The sequence below is a fragment of the Hoplias malabaricus genome, chromosome 8 (assembly GCF_029633855.1).
Source record: "Hoplias malabaricus isolate fHopMal1 chromosome 8, fHopMal1.hap1, whole genome shotgun sequence".
Classification (NCBI taxonomy): Eukaryota; Metazoa; Chordata; class Actinopteri; order Characiformes; family Erythrinidae; genus Hoplias; species Hoplias malabaricus.
In genome coordinates, this window is record NC_089807.1 from 25,780,885 (window position 1) to 25,805,026 (window position 24,142).

The 24,142-nt window shown below is 40.8% G+C and overlaps 1 protein-coding gene across 1 annotated transcript in view; it reads left to right on the forward strand.

Annotated features, from left to right (window-relative positions):
• LOC136705803 (fibulin-7) overlaps nt 1-23,714 on the forward strand; it is a 63,619-nt gene extending 39,905 nt beyond the window's left edge. Inside the window, exons 6-8 of the mRNA XM_066679572.1 lie at nt 11,459-11,596; nt 14,869-15,007; nt 21,407-23,714. Coding sequence (XP_066535669.1) covers nt 11,459-11,596; nt 14,869-15,007; nt 21,407-21,782 — 653 coding nt within the window. The 3' untranslated portion in view covers nt 21,783-23,714. The remainder of the gene's footprint in view (nt 1-11,458; nt 11,597-14,868; nt 15,008-21,406) is intronic.
• Nucleotides 23,715-24,142: the final 428 nt, after the last annotated feature.

Genomic DNA, 24,142 nt, shown 5'->3' on the forward strand with positions numbered 1-24,142 from the left:
TTTTTTCTTGCATATGTAGATGTTTTAGTGAAATGATGAATACTTTTCTGTCTAAATATATTGATTATGGCACATTCTTCATAGCTATTACAGTCCAAAGCTCTTAAACTCGTCTCTTGCTTCTTCATTCAGTTTTCCTCAACTGGCAACCTGGTCAAGCTTCACTAGGGAGACAGCAGACAGCAGACAGCTCTCTCCACAGTTTTGAAAGTTTATTAAAGTTCCCTTGGTTCCAGTATTACAGATTGCTCTTTTAAAATCACTTCTAATTACATTTTTTTAACAGGGTTAACATCTTTTTTATTAAAGTCAAAATTGCACAAGCACTATCACATGAAATCATGCAGTAAACTGCTTTAGTTTAATATTATTCTTTTTACAAGAATCTTACCCATGTGAATATCAGAGATATTTGTATGTTAATAGGTCCTGATACGTTAATTGAATATTCTATATAGAGCAATCCAATACTTAACTCATGTATAGTTTATGTAAAAACAAAGTACAGCTACATGCTAGGACTAGTTGTCATCCAGTCTCTCAGTATAATGCTTTACAGTAGAGGACACCATTAAAAAGGGAATAATGAAATCAAATGTCAGCTAATTACTATAAAATGCACAATATGTTTTTTGTTTTTGCAGATTCAGTGAGCTTTTAGTACCTCTCCAGATGATTCGCATGCTTTCTTTGTATATGCCAAAGAAACTTAATTTAGCTTAGCGGGTTAAAGAATTGAACCAAATAAAATGGATTCAATATGAAATTGCCATAAAATACATTATAGCTCACCTATCTCAATGTGCTTTTTCAAATTTGATGGTGAAACAAAAGGCATCTCATTTGCCAAGAAGTGTTTGTTGAACGAGCAAGGTCAAATAAATCTTTTAAATAGGGCCATGGATGCTGTTTTGCAGACGATGGCGCGATACTATCAATAGTGTCTGACTGTTTTCTATATTCCCCTTAGTTTTCCTGAGTGGTCTTTGTCTGTTACCCATCCAATCAAAGTACATACATTTGACCTGTAAACAAACTGCAATGGGTCATGAGAATGTTTGAGGATGGTCTTGATGTTCTGTATGACCAGACTCTTAAAGCACTTCATGATGATGGAAGTCAGTGGTATGAGCAGCAAGTCATTGTAATTGGATGGAAGGGTGCTTCTTTGGAACCGAAATGATGGTGGTTTCTTTGAAGCACTTGGGGATAACAGCTTGGCTCAGGGGTATGTTGAAGATGTCAGCAAGGACATCTTTAAGCTCTTTGGCACAGTCCCTCAAAACGCAACCGGGAATGTTGTCTGGTCCGGTGCCTTACGTGGGTTGATCCTAGAGAGGGTCCTCTTCATGCTGGCTGGGCTCAGACAGATGGGAAGCTCACCTGGAGGAGGAAAGGCCTTCTGTGCCAGTGTGTTATGTGTTTCAAAGTGTCCCAAGAAATCATTGAGGCAGTTCAACCGTGTAGTGTCATTCTTGCAGGTCAGAGGTGGGGGTTTGTAGTTTGTGATTGAATTGATGTCCCGCCAGAGAGACTATGTGTCTCTAATGTTGCTGAAGTGACCAGATATTTTCCTGCTGTACTGCTCTTTTGCCTCTCTGATGTCAAGGGACAAGTTTGTTATGGCTTTTGCTAGGCTTGCTGTGCCTCCAGCCCTAAAGGCTCTAAAGGAGTGTCTCCTGTCTGCTTCTCGAGTTAGAGTACGATGGCATCGCTCTGTTGACTGCCGCTTCTCCCCATATGTTTTGTTTTGTTTTGTTTGATCCCCGTTTGTGCTGACTTTGTGGATTCCCGGTTGTAATCTTCGCGGTTATTCGACTGTCTTCCCCAACCTGCGGATTCAGGCCGGTTTGCACCGAGGCTGTCCTGCCCTAGCTCTGTGGATTCCGGCCGGTTAGCTTTGCTGCTGTCCTGCCCAAATCCGCGGTTCCTGGCTGCTGTTCCAGTTGGCTTCGCCGCTGTCCTGCTCCAACTTCGCGGATCCCGGCTGCTGTTCCAGCTGGCCTCGCCGCTGTCCTGCTCCAACTTCGCGGTTCTTGACTTCTGTTCCAGCTGGCCTCGCCGCTGTCCTGCTCCAACTTCGTGGATCTCGGCTTCTGTTCCAGCTGGCCTCGCCGCTGTCCTGCTCCAACTTTGCGGATCCCGGCTGCTGTTCCGGCTGGCTTCGCTGTTGTCCTGCTCCAACTTTTCGGATCCCGGCTACTGTCCTGGTTAGCTTCGTTGCTGCCCTGCCCCAAATCTGCGGTTCCTGCCTACAGTGTCTGCTAGCACTGTGGCTATGCAATTACTTTTTTCCAACCCACTGACAATGCACCTGCTACCTGCTATGACTCTATTGCTGGCTATTCCACTTTTTCCCGTCCTTGATTGCCCCCACATGAACCCAGACCCCCTGTTCAACTCACTGTTTGTTAGTTATACGGCTGATAAACTACGTAAATATAGGTATTCTCACTGCCTTTCCAAACATTCTGCTGTTGCTGCCTGCAGAGCTGGTATACTCAACCGGCGACGCTAACTTCACCGTGGCTCAAGGCTAAATCGCAATAAATCTGTATACTATTCCAATGGTAGTAACAGTTGCTCTTTCTGGACACTGTCTCGCTCACCTTCTCATTCTACAAAACGTTTTTCTAATCTGTCTAATTTACGCCCTCTTACCCCTGTTCCCCCTAGTTCCTCGTTTGCCCCCCTTAATGTCCGCTCACTCACTAACAAATCTTATCTGTTGCAATAATTAATATTGGACAATTCACTTGATCTCCTTTTCCTAACAGAAACATGGCAACAACCAGGTGATTACTATTCTCTCAACCAAGCAACCCCAACCAACTTTAATTATGTGCAAAAACCACATTCCTCAGGCCGTGGGGGCGGTCTGGCAGTGATCTTTAAAAACAATCTCAGAATTACTGAACTTGTTTTCTCATCACCATCATTTTTTGAGTATCTTGCAGTCAAAACACCTGGCTCTATTACTGCACTCCTCATCTATCGCCCCCCCCCAAATCTAATTCATCCTTTTTCTCTGAACTATCTGAGCTACTCACTCTCGCTAACTCTTCTTCTTCTCGACTGTTGCTACTTGGTGACTTCAATATACATGTTAACACTCCTGACAACAAGTTTGTGACTGATTTTTTAGTTCTCCTTGACTGCTTTTCCTTCACTCAACCTGTAGATTTTCCTACTCATGACAAAGGTCACACACTTGAAGGAGAGCAAGATGGCGGATAGCGAGTAGGTGCGTTACTCTCGCGCTCCGGTACATTACCTATTTTTTCTACATTTTAGTCTCCACAAACCTCAGCGTTTTTGTTATTGGTATTACTTTAATGTTTATCTACTTATACTGATAGCATATCCTTTCTGATAATGGCTTCCAAAACAAGGCAGAACAAAAAAGAAACCGAATTCCGGAGTGCCGGAATCTCTGGAGGGTTCACGTCCCACTGCCTTTTTCTCAGACTTTTTGTCGGAGGTGTTTGGCGATATATTCTTTTCACCACCAGAAATTGACCGTGCGCATCGATCCTTGACTAGCAGACCACAGCAGGGTGACCGACCGAGGGCTGTTATCATCAGGCTGCACTATTACCAAGCAAAGAGAACATTATTTGGGAAGCCCGCTCCAGAAGAGGTAACTTGCAGTACCGAGGTCATTCCATCGTGATTTACGAGGATTACACCCCGGAGGTCCTCAAGCAGCTATCCAGATACAGAGATGTGTTATGGCGGCTGTATGAGTCAGGTCACAGGCCGGCTTTGCAGTTTCCCGCCAGACTCTTTATCTCATCACCAGGCGGCGGCAAGAAGAGGCTAAACTCGGTCGCTGAAGCAGAGAACTTTCTAAATTCTGCACAAACTGACAGCTCACAGCGTGATGGATGAAGCTGCCTGGGGTAAAAGGGTTCGCGGCTTTTCAGATTGCTGAGGAGCCCGCTAAAAATGCTTCAGGCTCCACTTTTTACAGTATGCTTATTGTTTGGGTTCCTTTGCTCCAGAATTGTTTAGCTTCGAGTTCTTGTTCTTGTTTGGTTGATCCATTAATCTATTTCTATAAAGGGGGTTTGTGAAGATGCCTTCTGGCACAGTTAGGGTTGAATGTGTGTACCGGAGGCCGAGTTGTAGGTGCGTTAGTGTTCAGGGCCTCGGCTTTTAGCCTAGTAGACCATACTGGGGGAGGGGGTTGTGTGTAGTATGTGTACGATGTGTTGTGTTGGTTTATGTGTTCTTCCTTTTTTCTGTTTTTATTTATTTATTTATTTTTTTCTTTTGTTTTTCTTTTGTCCTCTCTTGCCTGTTCGATGGATATTAATGTCTTGCGGTGGACCTTTCTCTTTAGAGCCAGTTTATGACTAGCAGAACTAGCAGCTTGCGCTTGATCTCATGGAATGTCAATGGTTTAAACAACGCGTTTAAATCAGGTAAGGTGTTTTCCCAATTACGGCAGCTACAAGCCGATATAATCTTTTTACAAGAAACTCATCTTAAATTGACAGAAATCCGACGTATTAAAAGACCCTGATGGGACATATATATCCAATTCGAGCACGAGGGACTGCTATAATTATCCACAAGGACACTCATTTTGAGCAAACTAATACCATTTTGGACCCTGATGGTCGTTTTGTAGTGGTGTCTGGTACGTTGCAGGGCCTCCCGGTGACATTGGCCTGTGTTTATGCACTTAATTGGGATGACACAAATTTTTTTGATATATTCTTTTTGAGCCTACCCAACTTAGATACACATCATATTGTTATGGGGGGTGATTTTAAACTGGTACGGGACGCATTACTAGCTAGATCCTCCCTCAGGCAGACAGCCCTATCCAACTCCTCAAAACGAGTTTTAAAGTATGCATCTGAGCTAGGTCCCTCGGATCCCTGGAGAATCAATCACCCCTTAGACAGGGCCTTCTCATTCTTTTCGCCTGTTCATCACACGTACTCCAGGATTGATTTTTTTCTGTTGGATAATAAATTGATTTCACATGTCTCCTCATCCTCCTATCATCCGATTATAATATCTGATCATGCTCCCACATACATTGACTTGAGTTTTCCCATTAATAGACCCGGCCAAAGGCACTGGACATTCAGCTCACACATGTTATCAGATAACGACTTCAAAAAGTTTATTATCTCAAAATAGAATTTTACTTTGCATGTAACGACTCCCCGGAAGTGAACACCCACTCTCTCTGGGAGGCTTTCAAAGCATACATTCGTGGTCAAATAATTTAATTTGTTTTATACTCAAGGAGGACTGAGAGGCTGAGATTGTCTGAAATTCTGGAGGAGCTGCAAAAAGTCGAGGTTGACTATGCAAAAGATGTGTCTCCTTTGCTTTATAAACGCCGTCTTCAACTTCATTCAGAATATGAGGTCTTAATGACGCATAAAGTAAAAATACAGTTAAGACAGGCTAGGCTACTCTCCTATGAACAGGGCGATAAAGCTGGGAAATTTCTCGCCCGCCAGGCTCGATCCTATGGGGCTTTCAGATTAATTCCTAGAATGAGATCCCCCTCCGGTGATGTGGTTACTGACCCAGAGTTAGTCAATTAAATATTTGCAGAATATTACTCTAACCTTTATACCTCAGGGTCTTGACCTTTTACTCAGAAGGACCTTTCCATCTTTGATTCATTGCCATTCCCTCAGGTGTTGCCACCCCAGCTTAACGAAATGGGCTCCCCCATTACTGTTTGTGAAATACAACAAGCTATAAAGTCCTTTAACTCTGGTAAATCTCCTGGTCCTGATGGTTTTACAACAGAATTTTATAAAGAATTTTCTTCTTTTCTTGCTCTAGTTTTGGCCAGAGTCTATGACGACTCATTTCGTATTGGTCTTCTACCTACGTCCCATGTTTAATGCCAATATTTCACTTTTACTCAAAAAGGACAAAGATCCCACCCTCTGCGAGAGTTACAGACCAATATCACTTCTAAATGTGGACTTTAAGATTCTGGCTAAGGTTCTTGCCCTTCGCCTACAACGAGTTCTACCAGATTTGATAGCTCAGGATCAAACTGGTTTTATGCAGGGTAAACATTCATTCTTTAATACTAGAATGCTAGCTAATATTTTATATTCTCATCCTTCTGATTCTCCGGAGGTTATCATCTCTCTCGATGCTGAAAAGGCCTTTGATAGAGGGGAATGGAACTATTTGTTTTTTATTTTGGGAAAGTTTGGCTTCTGCCCTAGATTTATCTCTTGGATCCATCTCCTATATGCAGCTCCATCTGCTTCGGTTCTCACAAACGGTATTATCTCACCTTCCTTCCCTCTCCGGCGTGGCATGCGACAGGGATGCCCTCTCTCACCCTTGCTGTTCAATTTGGCTTTGGAACCATAAGGTTGCGTGACATCAGGACTTTGAAGGAATTTCACGTTTCAACTCTGTTCACAAACTTTCCTTATACGCAGATGATCTTCTCCTATACGTTTCTAACCCTAGTTCTTCTCTCTCTTCGATATTGGACATTTTTCAGCAGTTCAGCAATATCTCTGGTTATAAAGTGAATCTTCAGAAAAGTGAACTCTTCTTGGTCAATTCAGCTGCCCGGTCGCTTCCTTTATCCGCCTTCCCTTTCAGAGTTGCTCATGGGAAATTCAAATATTTGGGCATTACATTTACACAGTCATTTAAGGATTTATTGGGAGAAAATTTTATCCATCTGCTTGATAAAACCCTATCTGATCTGGATAGATGGTCAGCATTACCATTATCACTTATTGGCCGTATTAATCTAATTAAAATGAATGTGCTACCTAAGTTTTTATACTTATTTCAACATTCCTATTCTAATTAACAAAGCATTCTTCAATAAACTTGATAGTGCATTAACTCCCTTCATTTGGTGTAATAAACCTGCGAATTTAAAAAGGGCATCGCTTCAGCTTCGGAAGTCTGATGGGGGTCTGGCTTTACCTAATTTCCGTCATTATTACTGGGCTTGTAATATTCACAAATTAATTTTCTGGAATAAGGACACTTCCTTCTCTGACTGTCCACTGTGGACAAAGCTAGAGCTGTCCTCATCCCAATATTCTCTTAGCTCCATAATTTGTTCCCAGCTCCCTGTCTCTGCTAAATGGTTTCCAGCTAACCCAGTTGTCCGAGACTCCATTAAGATTTGGTTTCAGTTTAGGAAGTGTTATGGCCTATGCAGTAATGCAATTTGCACTCCTATTCTTCATAATTCTCAATTTCTCCCTTCTATGACTGACTTTGTTTTTTCATGTATGGGCAGAGAAAGGTATTACGACTGTGGCCGATTTATATGCTGATGGAGTTTTTTTGTACTTTACAGCATTGAGGGAGAAGTTTGATCTACCCAGCACTCTATTTCGTTTTTTCCAAATTAGACACTTCGTGTCCCGACTATTTCCCTACTTCCCCAACCGCCCACCCGAAACAAAAATAGATAAAGTACTGGCTCTTAACCCATCTCGGGGTAAATTAATATGTACCATGTACACCATTGTCTGTTCTTCAGATATGGACCCTACTAATAACCTTAAACTCACCTAGGAGCGTGATCTGGCAATATCCATCTCTGATCTGCAGTGGGCTCTCATTCTAGGCAGGGTACATACATCCTCTATTTGTGCTAGACATTTTCTAATACAGTTTAAAGTGCTACATAGGCTTCATCTTACTAATGCTAGATTGTCGAGAATGTTTCCGGGTAGGTCTGATGCCTGTGCCAGATGTGGACAATCACCAGCTGATCATGGTCATATGTTTTGGTCTTGCCATAGGTTGACTCTTTCTGGTTGGAGGTTTTTAGATCACTTAGCCTTGCACTTAAGCTTTTGTTAGATCCCAACCCTATTACAGCTTTGTTTGGGATCCCCCTCGACCCTCACACTCCATCAGAGAAACAACGGGTGATTGCTTTTGGCACTTTGCTTGCTAGGCGGGAAGTTCTCCTAAAGTGGAGGCTCCCTTCCCCTCCTACTCATAACCATTGGCTCCAGGAGATCCTAAACAACATTAGATTAGAAAGGCTCCGTTCTTACAGATTAGGTTCCCTACAGCAATTTAAAAAAACTTGGCTACCTGTCATTAATTATGTTGAGGGGTGCAATATAGCACCAGAGTAAGACAAGAGAGGTTAATTGCCTTATTTAATCATTTTGTTTATTATTTATTTATTATTATTTTATTATTCCGGGGTGTTTTTTTTTTTTACTTTTATCTATTTATTTATTTATTTTTTTAATTATTTTTATTAATTTATTTTTCACTTTTGTTTTTTCTCTCATTTTCTTTATCACGCAGTCATTGGAACGCATTTCTTATTTACTAACATTTATGCATATTTTTATATTTCCAAGATTGCCGGTATTTAAATTTATTCATTATTATTACTATTATCTAACTTTGTTATTTTGTGTGGGAGTGTCTTCTGTCTGTATGTCCTGTGGATGTGTGCATATTGTTTTCATTCTGATAATATTTTATTTGTATCTATTGCGTATACTAAATCCACATATTGGATTTTTGTTATTATATATTCGTTATTTGGAAGCATGTGTGCACATGTCAGTATGTATATTGTCTTGTGTGGGAAGATTGGTTAGGAGATCAATGCTTAACTACATGCACGTTTCTAAGGGTATTTGGGGGGAGGGGTTGTTATTTTTCATCTGATCTGGTTCAAATTACTGTGTAGGATGTATTCTTATTTTCTCAATGGAAGGCATGTTTGGTTTCAACTTTTTTATTTCTGTAATAATCAAAATTTCTATAAATAAATGGGTAAAAAAAAAAAAAAAAAGGTCACACTTGACCTAGTCTGTCCTTCTTCTGTCCTGGTTCACAACCTTCATCCTCTCCTGTTCCCACTCTCTGACCATAAGCTCCTTCTATTCTCTGTCCCTATGAATGTAGCTCACCAATCTGTTAAAAGACTTATCTCTTGCCGTAATATTAAATCTGTTGATCCCTGTTCCTTCGCTCAGTCCATCAATATGAGCTTTCCTGTTCTCACTGCTCCATCCTCTCCTGAGGTACATGCCACAATGCTTAACTCTGCTCTTTCTGCATCCCTCAGTGCATCTGCTCCTGTGAAAACCAAACTGGTCTCTTTCACCACTTCTGCTCCCTGGTTCACCACTGAGCTGCGCACTATGAAGCAAGCCGGACGTCAGCTTGAAAGGCTATTCAAAAAAAACAAATTAACGGTGCATGCTGATGCTTATCTGCAACACATGTGCAAATACAGAGATTCCTTACACACCGCCAAGTCTAGGTATATCTCAGGTCTTATTAATAGGCCTAATGCTAACCGCCGTAATCTCTTTACAACAATCTCTAAACTTTTCAAAGCCCCTGGCAGCAACATGACACCCTCCTCTGAACTCTGTAACTCCTTCTTACACTTCTTTGAAGATAAAATTTCCAATATTAATAACTCTCTTACGATCATCTCATCTAAATCCACCTTTCCTTCCTCACTGTCTCCACAGCCCTCAGTCTAACCAAGCTTACTTATCGGACCTTCTTCAACCATACACACCTAATCGAATTCTCAGATCTTCCACAGCTCACCATTCTCCCTTCTAAGCTGCGTAGTCTTGGAGATCGAGCCTTCTCCAGACATGCCCCCCGCCTCTGGAACTCCCTTCCTCCAGAAATTCAACAGTCAACATCTCTATCGCTATTTAAATCCAATCTTAAAACACACCTGTTTGCGGCTGCATTTAATCTCTCTGTTTCTTGATTAGCCCTTGTTTGTTTTTACCCTTGTTCCTCTTTTGTATCATTTTATGTTATGTAGTGTTATGGATGTGATTGTCTTTATGTGTTCATCTGATTGTAACAGCGTCTTTGGGTTACTGAAAAGCGCTTTAAAAATTCCATTTATTATTATTATTATTATTATTATTATTAAAGGCTGCATCTTGAGCCCTCAGGAGCCTATGGACCTCTCCACAACCACACATTTTGAGCAGCTCAAAACAAGAATGGGCAAAAATTACACTTTTATAACTGCAACAATTAGTATCTTCAATTCCTCAATGAGCCCCCTCCAAGGTGTATTCCCACCTTGCACCCAATGATTCCAGGTAGGCTCATTATCTATTATCATAGATAATGAATGAATGAATTCCTCAATAATAAAAAATATTGTACAATTAAATATTTCCTTGTATTTTGAGTGTGAGTTGTGTTCACATACTAAGTCGATAAATCAGGCTTGTGCAGCGTGGGTGTTGGACTCCATCAGGGTTGTGCCTTGTCTTCACTACTGTTCCAGATATTCATGGTCAGGGTGGCAATGCGTATTTTGGGACAGGGGGGCTTCCATCATGGGGCTGTGGATAATGATCTCCTGGCTACTTTGCATGGAGGCCTCCTGCATGCAACTGAGCACTTTGCAGCTAAGGTTTAAGCTGTTGGTATGTCGATAATCACCTACAAATCTGAGGCTATGGTTATCTCCTGGAAAAAGGTAAAAACCTCGAGATTGTGGATACAAGCAGCCAAAATGAGTTTTCTCCAGCAGGATGCTTGGCATACTTTGCATGATCAGGTGTGGAGCTCAAACCCACTGCTCCTTTGCATTGAGAGGAGCCAGGGGAGAGGTGGTTTGGGCATCTCATAATGATTCCCTGTGGATGCCTCCCACTAGAAGTGTACCAGGCAAAGACAACTAGGAGGAAACGATGTTTTTTTTTTTTTAATTTAACCTTTAATTGAACCAGGCAAGTCGTTAAGAACAAGTTTTTAGGTATTATATCTCCTGGCTGGCCTGGGATCATCTAGGGATCCCCACGAAGAGATGGTGGAAGTTGTCAGGGACAGATGCCTGGAATTCTTTGATTAACCTGTTGGTACTATGACCATGAAATGGATTAAGCAGACAAGAAAATGAAGATGATGATGATGATGGTCATTATTATTGCTATGCATTACTCCCATGAACTGCTGACAAAATGTCAAGTTCTCCAGAATTTCTTAAAAGTTCTTTAAAAGGTATCTCATCATACCTGTACAACAAATATGAGTGGAAACACTGGCTTTATTACATTTTTATGGATAGAAATGGAACTCATTTGAATATTTTTGATGAAGAAAAGCAAATTGACCCGTGCTTTCAATTCTGGCATTCTCCACAGTTTTGAGGTCCCTCATGCAATGTTCCTTTGCAGTATTTTTCCATGGTCAAGGTTCATGACATTCAATAAGCCTTTAAACGCCATGGCTGCAGGGCCCCAGATGGACAGACTGAACATGAGTGCAGAGCAAAGGCTAAAATCCCCTCCTTGCTCTCTTTCTACTTTCTATTTTATTTTGCTTTTTTGTAACACTTCCTTCCAATTGATCCTGCTCCTATTGTTGTCCTTTAATGTCCTCCTTTCCTCTAGCATGTCTTTATTTCAATGAAACTGTAGGAAAACACATTGTCATTGGATTTCTCTCTCTCTCTTAGATGTGAATGAATGTGAAGTGTATAAAGCAGACAGCAGTGGGCTTCTGTGTGCCCATGTATGTGTGAACATTCCAGGCTCATACCACTGTTCCTGTCCCAATGGCTACAAGTTGCTTGCAGATGGCAGGAGTTGTGAAGGTATTTGATACAAATGCTGATAATTCTGTGTAGTTTATTTGTGTGGATTATATTAAAACAGAAAAAGAAGACATTGTTCTGGTTATGAAATCCATTAAAGGTGAACATTATGAAAATATATTATATAAATAAAAAAATAGCTCCATGGGTCAGGAGTATATTGGGAAATCAATGTCACTTAACACCAAAAGCCATTATCTCACAATATTTTAATAATCAACACAAAACACCTGCAAAGGTTTCCTAAGCCTTTAAAATGGTCATCTTAACAGATGTCCAGAAGGCAGTCAATGACACCCTCCTGCTGTATCCAAGCATATTAAAAAGGGGCACAAGCAACAGGGATAACCACAACCTTGAAAGGATTGTCAAGAAAAGACATCCAAGAACTAGGGGGAGATTCACAAGAGCCACCACACACAGACGTATCCAGGACACAACTGCTACAACTGTCGCATTCCTTGTGTCAAGCCACTCATGGCCAGAAAACAGCATCAGAATTGTCTCACCTGGGCCAAGGACAAAAAGACTGGATCAGTGCTCAGTGGTCCACAGTCTGGTTTTCAGATGAAAGTACATTTTGCATTTCATTTGCATATCAACGTCCCAGAGTCTGGAAGAAGAGTGGAGAGGCACACAATCCAAGCTGCCTGAGGTCTAGTGTGAACTTTGCACAATCAGTGATGGTTTGGAGAGCGATGTCATTTGTTGGTGTGGTCCACTGTGTTATATCATGTCCAAAGTCAGCGCAGCCTTCTACCAGGAAATGTTAGAGCACTTCATGCTTCCCTCTGCTCACAAAACTTTATGGAGATGGATTTCATTTTCCAGCAATACTTGGCACCTGTCCACACTGCCACAAATACCAGTACCAGACCCAACAATGTAGATGAGCTGAAGGCTGATATCAAAGCAACCTGGCCTTCCATAACACCTCAGCAGTGCCACAGGCTGATTGCCTCCATGCCATTCCGCATTGATACAGTAATTCAATGCAAAAGGAGCCCCATCCAAGTATTGAGTGTATATACTGTACATACTTTTCAGTGGGCCAACATTTCTTTATTAAAAAATAATAATAATAAATATATATATATATATATATATATATATATATATATTTGGGTTTTTGTTGGCTGTAAGTAGAGCCGGGTGATATGGCTAAAAATATTATCACAATAAGTCTTTCATTATTGATTGAAATATTGATCTTGATATTTATCATATTAATGACTTTCTAAAAATATAGATTGAATACATTGCACTATATATATATATATATATATATATATATATATATATATATGTACATAGTATGCACATTACTCAAATTCACAATGTAAGGTTTCACTGGAACAATAACATTTTCTTATCACAAAAAAAGTAATGATATCTATGTCTCGTGTCATGAAAACATTCTTAAGGCATTACCACCTCATGCTTTTAAAGAAGCCAGAAGAGTAAAAATATTTTAAAATAATAAATAAATAAACATTATATATAAAATATTATGTATTATAAGCACATAAACTAAGTGCTGAACTGTAAACATATTGCACTTGACACATTAGAAGGCTTAGAACAGTGCTGATAACAGTGGGAAAGCTAGAAAGTTTTCAATTTCACACTTTAATTCATTCATTGTCTGTAACCGTTTAACCAGTCTGATCTATCAAATTAAAATTCACAACCAGAGAAAATAATTTTGTGTGAGGAAAAAACATTTCAGGCAACAAACAGTGCCCTCGCAAATGGGAAAACATTTCCAGCAATGAAAATACACTTTGATGAAGACAAACTTATATAAAATACATACAAACAACCACTTGAATTAAACCTATTATAGTCTTGTTTACGTTCTCAAGTTAGTAGAGTCTCCTACATTCATTTACCATAATAGCATTCATTTACCCTTTCAGAGTGTTTTCCCGTCCCGTCAGGGTGTTTTCCTGAATGAAATAGAATATTCACAGACAACATCAAGAACATCAAGACAACCAATGGTCTGTTAATTGTCAGACAATTTTAGAACTGTGCTTCTTCCATTTAAATTTTTTTAGATGGGGAAACAGGAGAACCCAAATCTTTTCTAAATACCTCCAAAAAAAGTCTCTCAGTTCCCTAAAATTGTCCAGTTCTTCTTTAGGGCCTGAGATGTCAAGTCTTATTTTATCCAGCTGTCATGCTTTGTTCCTGCTGTGTGCTCTGTTTTTGTTTCTCTATCCACGTCTGTGTTTTCATCATGTCCTCCATCATATTCTCTTGCCATGCATTCACACCTGTGAGTCATGTTACCAAAGCTCACATGTTCCTTGTTTATATGTATGCTTAAATACCATGTTCGCAAGTCTGTTGGTCGTGTTGTTGGTCATTGTATTGTAACATTCGTGATTAGGTTTGTAGTTAGGAATTTTAAGATTTGAATTTGTCTGTTATTCTAATGTTTCTTTCTCTTACATCAAGTCTTTTTGTCCAGTTACATGTTCTCCTTTGTGTTTAATAAAACTCATCTGTTTTTGTCCTGCCTTCTCACCAGCACTATGGGTCTATATGTACCTGCACCTACAACAACCAAAAATTGCTTCCCACCATGGCCAATTTACCACAGCCTAAAACTGCCTAAATGCCAATTTAAATGAACACAAATCAATTTGACTTAACTTAAACATCCACTGATTTTACACTATTAAATCGGCATAGTAACTGCTTAAGAGCTGAATGGTAGTCTGTAATGTACCATTATTATGCCACTTTGTCATTAACATTATTGATTATACTGAGTCGTTTTACTTGCTTTATCTATTGATTTTTCTTTATTCATTGATTATTTTTATGTTGAATAAAATAATCAGTAACTAATTTTCAGAGTTCTGTTGGTGGTGTCTGTTCATTATTTTAGCAATGTGTTATTCATTGAAACAAAAAATTGAATACCATACTGTTGTACTGTTATTTTGTTTATTAATATGTCTCCAAGTATTACAATATTGGTTTTCAGTCATATGGCTCACCTCTATGTGGGGTGAGAAGATTCGTAGAAGGCCAACAGAAGGGCATGAAGGAGTGTGTATATTAGCTTTTTATTATAGATGTCCAGTTGTATGTTCCACAATAGCATATTGTGCAAGACGTCATCTTCATGTTGTGGGCATAAGAAATCTTAGCAGACTGAAATCAATCAGATCTTCCTTCACTTCTGTCAATCAATTTCTCTTTTTCTTTAAATTGTTCCTCACTCCTTCCCTCACTCTGTCATTCCTCTGCTGCTCCAGATGTGGACGAGTGTCTTATGCAACAGCATAACTGCAGCCGTGGCACCACCTGTGTCAACACCGGTGGAGGTTTCCAGTGCGTGAACCCTGAGTGCCCGCGCTCACATGGAAACATCAGCTATGTCAAGACCTCACCTTTGTGAGTGCCAGAACACACACCCAGGAACAAATAAATAAACATACTGTATATACCTTCTTTTCTAGGACAAAATTTGTATCTTCTCTTTATTGACTTAATCTGTTTTTAAAAAAGAAAGTGGATTACCATGGAAACTTTGGGTAACTATTTCTAGTAAGTCAAGATGATGTCTTGAGCTTTTCATGAGTAATATCATGAAAAATATCACTTATAGTATGGAGTGTTTTGTGCCACAAATGGCTGAAGTTGGGGCAACACAGGGGTGCTGACATACAGTTCCAGGTTCCTGGGGTTGTAGGTTCAAAACCCTGCTTTTTGAGCAATGTGTTCTCCCTATGCCTACATGGGTTTCCTCTGGATACTCTAGTTTCTTCCCACAATCTAAAACCAAAATGTTAGTGAGTGGATTGATTATAAAAATGTCCAATGATTACAAGTAGGCTCTGGACCCACTACAACAATGATCAGGATGAAGCAGTTACAGAACCTGTATGAATGAATAAGTGAACAATTGCATTTGCCAGGAGGTAGAGAGACTTTTATTCTAACATTTATTTTACCATGCTTATCATTTACTGTACACATTAAACAACAAATTTGTTTTACTGTTTTGTTTAATTTGTCCCAACACACAAAGCTATGTCAGAAAAATATCTGCCACCTGATATAGGTGTTATGTACATCAAGCTGATATCAAATTTGACCAAAGCAGAATTTTATCAATGTTTTTGTGTTTAATCACATTTAATCAAGAGCCTATGTACATGTCAGTTATTCTTATGAACAATGCTGCAGAGTGAAGTGATACTGAATGTACCTTTAACTTTTAGACATCACTATTTTTCCACAAACTTTCCACTGCAGTCTGTTTATTTTCTATACATGAACATAAGTGGTGAAAACTAGCAAGATTATATCAGTTGATCACATCCAGCCAAATGCTGTCGTTCATAGTCATTTATCTCTCTAATATGGCATTTCTATGCTTGTTTATTATATTAGTCAGACTCCATCAATTTTAGGTTGTTTATTGTGGCTCAGTGCATATGTGAAAAAGCGTCTGAAACTTCCCAGCAGCATGTTGCTATACTTCCACTTATACTACCAGTGGTTCTCGAACTGTAGTACATGTGAAGCAACAAGTGGTGGTATGCTAGATGACCTAAAAAAATTACTACTTAATTAAAGAATTAATTAATAACTAAAAACCTGAAAATTAAACATCTTCATGTGTAAACTACATAATGTTTCACAGTTTTCAGAAATAAGCTTTAACAAAATCAGTTTGTGTGAAAAAAAAACAACAAAAACAACATGGGCTACAAATAAACAGTAGTTCAGTCTGTAAGGAAAGGGCTTAGCAACTTTCCCCTGCTTCATTTTTATTCAGAGAGGGAACGCAATCTCCCAGTATTTTGCATAATCAATGTAAATAAGCCCAGTTTCAGCTTCTTACTGAATGTATGCAAATGCTAGAGACAGACATGAGCACTTTGGACTATTACAAAAAGAGAAAAATGAACAAGAAACAAGATGAGACCAACCCAGCGAAATACTCCTGAGCCTAGAAGGACTAAATCTAGATGCATAAAATAGTGTGTACACTTAATTGAAGTTCATCAACGTGGCTGACTTTCGCATCATTAGAGTCCTTAAACACTCCTTTCTTCTAATATAATTATTTCCCCAAAATTGCATATGAACTTAAATGTATAATTTCAGTTTAGGCCTAGTAATTTGTATTCTCATTCATTTTAGTAATTATGTTAGAATAATTTTGTGTAATGTATGCAAATTTCAAATATTCAAGCAAGACATTCATAGTAATCATTGTTGGTACCTGGAGGTTTTGGTTTAATAATAGGTTGTACTTGGTCTAAAAAGTATGAGAACCACTGTTCTATACAATGTTACATGTTTGTACTATACAAGATTATCTAAACATGTAAAGAGACACCCTTCACTCTCAGGAAAACTGTCACTGTGGCAGTGCCCTCAAAGGCACAGTATTTTTCAGTACTTTTAGTTAGAATGTTTTACAATCATGATCCCTATGTAAACTGTAGGTTTTTAAGTTGTCTTCATTCATATGCCCCATTTAATCTCCAAGTCTTATATTTGTACATAGTTCTATAATGAAAGTTTACAAATATTCACCCCTCCTTCTGGAGAAAAGAATTTAATGTACCCTTAGGGAACAAAACTGGACTTTAAAACCATTTCTGTACCATTAAAGGTACATTTACGCTCTCTGCACCTTTAGTGACAATAATGTACCTGTACTGTACGTTTACTTCTGACAGTGTCCAAAATATCAAAGTATAATTTGACAGAATTTCAATGGGTTCAATTTCCACTTGGGTTTTTGATGGAAATATTGTGTGAATCTGACTTTTGGCTAAATCATAGATTTAAAGAAAAACCCACCATTTTTTCAAGAATTTTAGCATTATTCATTAAATGTGTAGTAGTTAATTTCAGAGAAACTTGCAGAATCAGACCTCTAACCATTGAGATGTTAGGCAATAAACATATATTAATTCATTTATTAGGGCGGCACGGTGGCGCAGCAGGTAGTGTCACACAGCTCCAGGGGCCTGGAGGTTGTGGGTTCGATTCCCGCTCCGGGTGACTGTCTGTGAGGAGTTGGTGTGTTCTCCGCGTGGGTTTCCTCCGGGTGCTCCGGTTTCCTCCCACAGTCCAAAAACACACGTTGGTAGGTGGATTGGTGACTCGAAAGTGTCCGTAGGTGTGAGTGAATGTGTGTGTGTGTGTCTGTGTTGCCCTGTGAAGGACTGGCGCCCCCTCCAGGGTATATTCCCGCCTTGCGCCCGATGATTCCAGGTAGGCTCTGGACCCTCTGCGACCCTAAATTGGATAAGCGGTTACAGATAATGGATGGATAATTCATTTATTGTCTGTAACTGCTTATCCAGTTCAGGGTTGCTGGGGGTCCAGAGCCTACCCTGAAACATTGGGCGCAAGGCAGGAAACAACTGCCTGGGGTGCCAGTCCTTCACAAGTCAACACACACACACACACTTTTGAGTCACCAATCCACCTACCAACTGTGTTTTTGGACCGTGGGAGGAAACTCACGCGAACACAGGGAGAACACACCAAACTCCTCACAGACAGTCACCCGGAGCAGGGCTTGAACCCACAAACTCCAGGTCCCTGGAGCTGTGTGACTGCGACACTACCTATTGAAGTTCTCAGATATAACAGTGACGTTTAAATAACCGTAAATGTAAATATTGATCATTGTAAAATTATGGTAAATTACCTGCAATAAATTACCCCAATAACGTATTTTCCATCCATTCATTATCCACCACTTATCCGGGTCCGGGTCGCGGGAGAAGCAGACGGAGCAAAGAAACCCAGACCTCCCTCTTCCCAGCCACTGCCTCCAGCTCCTCCGGGGGTATACCGATGCGTTCCCAGGCCAGTCGGGACATGTAGTCTCTCCCGCGTGTTCTTGGTCAGCCCCGGGGCCTTCCCCCCGTTGGACATGCCCGGATCACCTCACCAGGAAGGTTCCTCTCGACGTGTAGGAGCAGCGGCTCCACTCCGAGTCTCTCCCGGATGTCCGAGCTCCTAACCCTATCTCTAAGGGAGAGTCCAGACACCTTGCGGAGAAAACCCATTTCAGCCGCTTGTACCCGCGATCTCGTTCTTTCGGTCACTACCCAAAGCTTGTGACCATAGGTGAGGGTTGGGACGTAGATTGAACGGTAAATGGAGAGCTTTGCTTTTCTGCTCAGCTCTCTCTTCACCACAACGAACCGGTACAGAGCCCGCTTTTCTGCTGACGCTGCACCAATCCGCCTGTCAATCTCCCGTTTCATATTTCCCTCACTCGTGAACAAGACCCCGAGGTATTTAAACTCCTCCACTTGAGGCAGGATCTCACTTCCAACCTGAAGAGAGCACTCCACCCTTTTCCGACTGAGTACCATGGATTCGGACTTGGAGGTGCTGATCCTCATCCCTACCGCTTCACACTCAGCTGCAAACTGGTCCAGCAAGAGCTGGAGGTCCCTGCTCGATGAAGCCAATAAGACCACATCATCCGCAAAAAGCAGACATGGAATCCTGAGACCACCAAACCGGACAGCTTCCGCCACTTGGCTACGCCGAGAAATTCTGTCCATAAAAGTTCTGAACAGAACCGGTGACAATGGGCAGCCCTGATGGAGTCCAACTCCAACTGGAAACAAGTCAGACATACTGCCAGCCATATGAACCAGACTCCTTCTCTGTTTATACAGGGACTGGATGGCTCGTAGCAAAGAGCCCAGTACCCCGTACTCCCCGAGCACTCCCCACAGAATACCCCGAAGGACACAGTCAAATGCCTTCTCCAGATCCACAAAACACATGTAGACTGGTTGAGCAAACTCGCACGCACCCTGCAGGATCCTAGCGAGGGTAAAGAGCTGGTCCTGTGTTCCACGACCGGGGCAGAATCGGCATTGTTCCTCCTAGATCTGATGTTCAACTGTCAGTCAGACTCTCTTCTCCAGTACCCCCGCATAGACCTTACCGGGGAGGTTGAGGAGTGTGATCCCCCTATAGTTGGAACACACCCTCCGATCCCCCTTTTTAAAAAGGGGAACCACCACCCGAGTCTGCCAGTCCAGAGGCACTGCCCCCGATGTCCACGCGATGTTGCAAAGCATGTCAGCCAGGACAGCCCCACAACATCCAGAGCCTTGAGGAACCCGGGGCAAACTTCATCCACCCCTGGGGCCCTACCGCCAAGGAGTTTCCCTACCACCTCGGCCGCCTCAGCCCCAGGGATAGATGAGCCCCCCCCCCTTTCGGGGTCCCCAAACTCTGCTTCCTCTGCGGAAGGCGTGCTGGTGGGATTAAGAAGATCCTCGAAGTATTCCTTCCACAGCCTAATGACGTCCCCAGTCGAGGTCAACAGTTTCCCACCCCCACCATATAGTGTTGGTGTTGGCGTTTTCCCCTCCTGAGTCGCCTGATGGTTGGCCAGAAACTTCTCAGAGCCGACCAAAATTCGTTTTCCATGTTCTCACCAAACTCCTCCCACACCCAAGTTTTTGCCTTAGCGACAGCCGAAGCCACGAGCTGCTTGGCTCCTCGGTACCTGTCAGCTGCCTCCAGAGTCCCCTGAGCCAACCAGGCTCGATAGGACTTTCTTCAGCTTGACAGGCTCACGCAGGCATGCCAACCCCTCCACCACGTTAAGGTGGTGATCCAGGGAGGGGATAACGGATTTTAAAAAGGTTTATTGCAAAATGTCTCGAAATGCTTTGCGAAATATATTTAGAAGCATTTCATGTAATGACATTCTATTCACTAGCGTTCAGAGCCATAAAATGCTTTCAACTTCTCTCTAGAGATATCACATCAAGCCACTTTGATTTTAACAGTGACTGAATTATGTATTTCACAATAAATAATCTGTGAACTAAAGCTGGGCAATATGGCCAAAAATGTTATCATGTTGTTTTATATTGATCGATATTTATCACAAAATTAACATATATATATATAAGTTTCAAATAATAAATAAATATATTATTAAACACAAGTGCCGAACTGTATATATATTATACCTAACCCATTAGAAGGCTTAGAACAGTGCTTGTAACAATGGAAAGTTTTCAATTTTGCATGCTCATTCATTCATTGCCTGTAACCATTTATCCAGTTCTGGGTCTGGGAGTGTTTGCTCGCCCATGGAAGGGTTCATTTAAGAGAAACAGCCTGATCTATGGTGTCGGATCCAATTAAAAATTTGCAACCGGAGAAAATAATTTTGTGCTAGAAAAACCACGTCAGGCAACAAACTGCTCTCGCAAACTGAAAAACATTTCCCGGAAGAACACACACTTTGAATGAAGAAAAACCAACCTGGTTCACCTGCGCGCGAGGGAAAGTTTCTGCACTTGTGTTCTGACCGGTTTATTTTTCAAACTCTGAAAAAAAATTGCCATAAATGAAACTGGGCGGCACGGTGGTGCAGCAGGTAGTGTCGCAGTCACACAGCTCCAGGAACCTGGAGGTTGTGGATTCAAGTCCTGCTCTGGATGACTGTCTGTGAGGAGTTTGGTGTGTTCTCCCTGTGTCCGTGTGGGTTTCCTCTGGGTGCTCCGGTTTCCTGCCACGGTCCAAAAACACACGTTGGTAGGTGGATTGGTGACTCAAGAAGTGTCCATAGGTGTGAATGTGTGTTGCCCTGAGAAGGACTGGCACCCCTCCAGGGTGTGTTCCTGCCTTGCACCCAGTGATTCTGGGTAGGCTCCGGACCCACCGCAACCCTGAACTGGATAAACGGTTACAGATAATAGATTAATGAATTAATTAATAAATAAATTAAACTGAATTTCACTTCATATAAAACATCTACTTTTCTATCTGCAGCCAGTGTGAGAGAAACCCATGCCCCATGCAGAGTCGTTCCTGCCCGCTAGCACCAAAAACAATCTCCTACCACTATCTCTCACTGCCCTCTAACCTGCGGACCCCAGCCACTCTCTTCCGCATGTCCACTGCTGCAGCCCCAGGACGCGCTGGTCCAGACAGCCTACGTTTTGGCATCGCTGGAGGGGGAGATTCACAAGGTCTGTTTGTCATGCAGCGTTCTGACCGCCAGACCGGGGAGCTGATCCTGGTCCAGCCACTGCTCGGACCTCAGCAGCTCAGTGTGGATGTCGACATGGCTGAATATTCGGACCGCACCTTCCAAGCCAAACACCTAGCCAGAGTTCATGTACTCATCTCTCCTTATGAGTTCTAAGGAGAACAGTTTCCAAGAAAAAGCATTTAATTTTCCCTCTTGTCTTTACTGGATGGCCAAAAGTCTGAAAAAGGATTTAATTCCTAGATATGCTTATAACTATCAAGGATTATATAATTTTCTACTTTATAAATTTTGGTGTGGGCTTTATACATGTAATCATAACTGTAAGTTATATTATGGATTAATTTAATCTTAAAAATTAAAATGTATGTTTCCCATTATATATAAGTGGGCTATCTAATGGATATACATCATTAAAGGGAGTTCAGTTAGCATGATCCAATTTACTTTACGTTAGACTAGCTGACTTCAGCAATATTCAACAGAGATTTGTTCATATTCTTAGCTTAAGTAGTAATGCATATAGCTTTTTTATTCTGCCTCAGTAGACAAGAGCAAGACAAATGAGTGTGCTCATTTAGTGGGTTACTTAATGAGTGAATGATTGAAAATGACTGTACATACAATCTATATATCCAGGTAAATAGATGAACATAAGGAGGAATTGCTTGAAATGGTTCTGTCCAAATGTATTTTTTTTATCCAATTAGAGCTGAAATGTTGAGTCTACTTTGTAACCATCATTACAATACTTCAAAAAGCACTGATTTAATTTAAGACCTTGTTCTGAACTTAAAAAAGCACTTCATGCCTCTGTCTTTTTATGTATTTTATAAATTATCTTACATTGAAAACACATGTAATTATCTTATATTGAATAAGTAATAATGTAATGTAATTATCTTATATTGAAAAAACTAAAGTTCGATCCAAAATGGCCAACTTCAAAATGGCCACTATAGTCACCACCCATCTTGAAAAGTTTCCACTCTCCTATTTACGAATGTGCCACAAACAGTAAGTTAATATCACCAACTATTCCCATTTTATTAAGGTGTATCCATATAAATGGCTCACCCTGTACATTGATGCCGAAAGAAGGATAAAAAAAAAACGTTATGTTATTTACATCAATCAGCCAGGTGGACTGGCCTTGCAAAAGCGTCCACAGGTGTGAGTGTTTGAGTGAATGTGGGTGTGTGTGTGGTGCCCTGTGATAGACTGGCATCCCGTACAAGGTGTGTTCCTGCGTTATGCCATCTGATTCCCTCTGGTCTCCAGACCCTGAATTGGTTAAATGGTTGTTTCTACACTGCCTGCCTGTTCTCTCAGCTCCACTGACCATACAGGAGCACTTTGAAGATCTACAATAAGACTACAGCTCTTCTGCATACTATTTTTTTTTGCCCTCATTCACCTAGTTCTTCAATCATCAGGACCCCCCAAAACACCACCACAAATTAGGTACAGTTTAGCTGGTGGACCATTCTCAGTGCTGCAGTGACACAGACATGGATGTAGTGTGTGTTGTGCTATTATGAGTGGATCAGACACAGTAGTGCTGCTGGGTTTTTTAGTCACACCTGGACTAAGAATAACCAACAAAAAATATCCAGTCAACATCATCTAGGGTCCACTGATAAAGGACTAGAAGATGACCAACACAACAGATGAACTACTGTCTATGACTTTACATCTACAAGGTGAACCAACAAAAGGTGACAAGAGACAAATGAGCAGTAACATTTAAAAACTCTAGCAGCACTGCTTTGTCAGATCCACTTGTATCAGTGCAACACATACTAACACACTACCATGTCAGTATCACTTCAGTGCTCAGAATGAGCCGACACGAGAATCATACCTGCTCTGTGGCGGTTCTGTGGGGCTCCTGTATACACACTGGAGCTGAGAGAATGGACAGTGAGTGTAGTAACAAGGAGGTGGTCATAATGTTATGGCTGAATGGTGTATGTGAAATAAAATTAAATAAATAAATAACTACATTCTCAAAAGTATACTATTTGTGCTCATTACCAACAAGGACATATTTATATTGATATACGATAGTATTAAGTGCCATTTTGTAACACTGTATATCTTTTCTCTGAAATGTTTCACATGTAGTCCTTTATATTTTTTGCACATGAATAATGAATATTTCTAATTAATAAACAGAGTTGTTTACTTATTTTGGCAGAGAATGGCTTGATATGCAAGGCAAGACCAATAAAGATTAGTCATGATATTTTATGGATTATATATTCAACAGACAAATACATTGTTAAAAGGACTGTTACTTTAAGTTGGCTAACTAATACACTAGAATAAGGGTAAAACTAAAAAAAAAAAAAACAGAAAAAAAAACACTATATTTAAACAAGCAATAACTTAACCACTAAACCAGCATAAAATATTAAAAGTAGTTAGGTGACTCGGTTCCAATGCACAACAAAAACCCAAGAGGCACATTAAAAGCAAAAGAAACCAAAAACAGACAAAAATAAACAGCACAC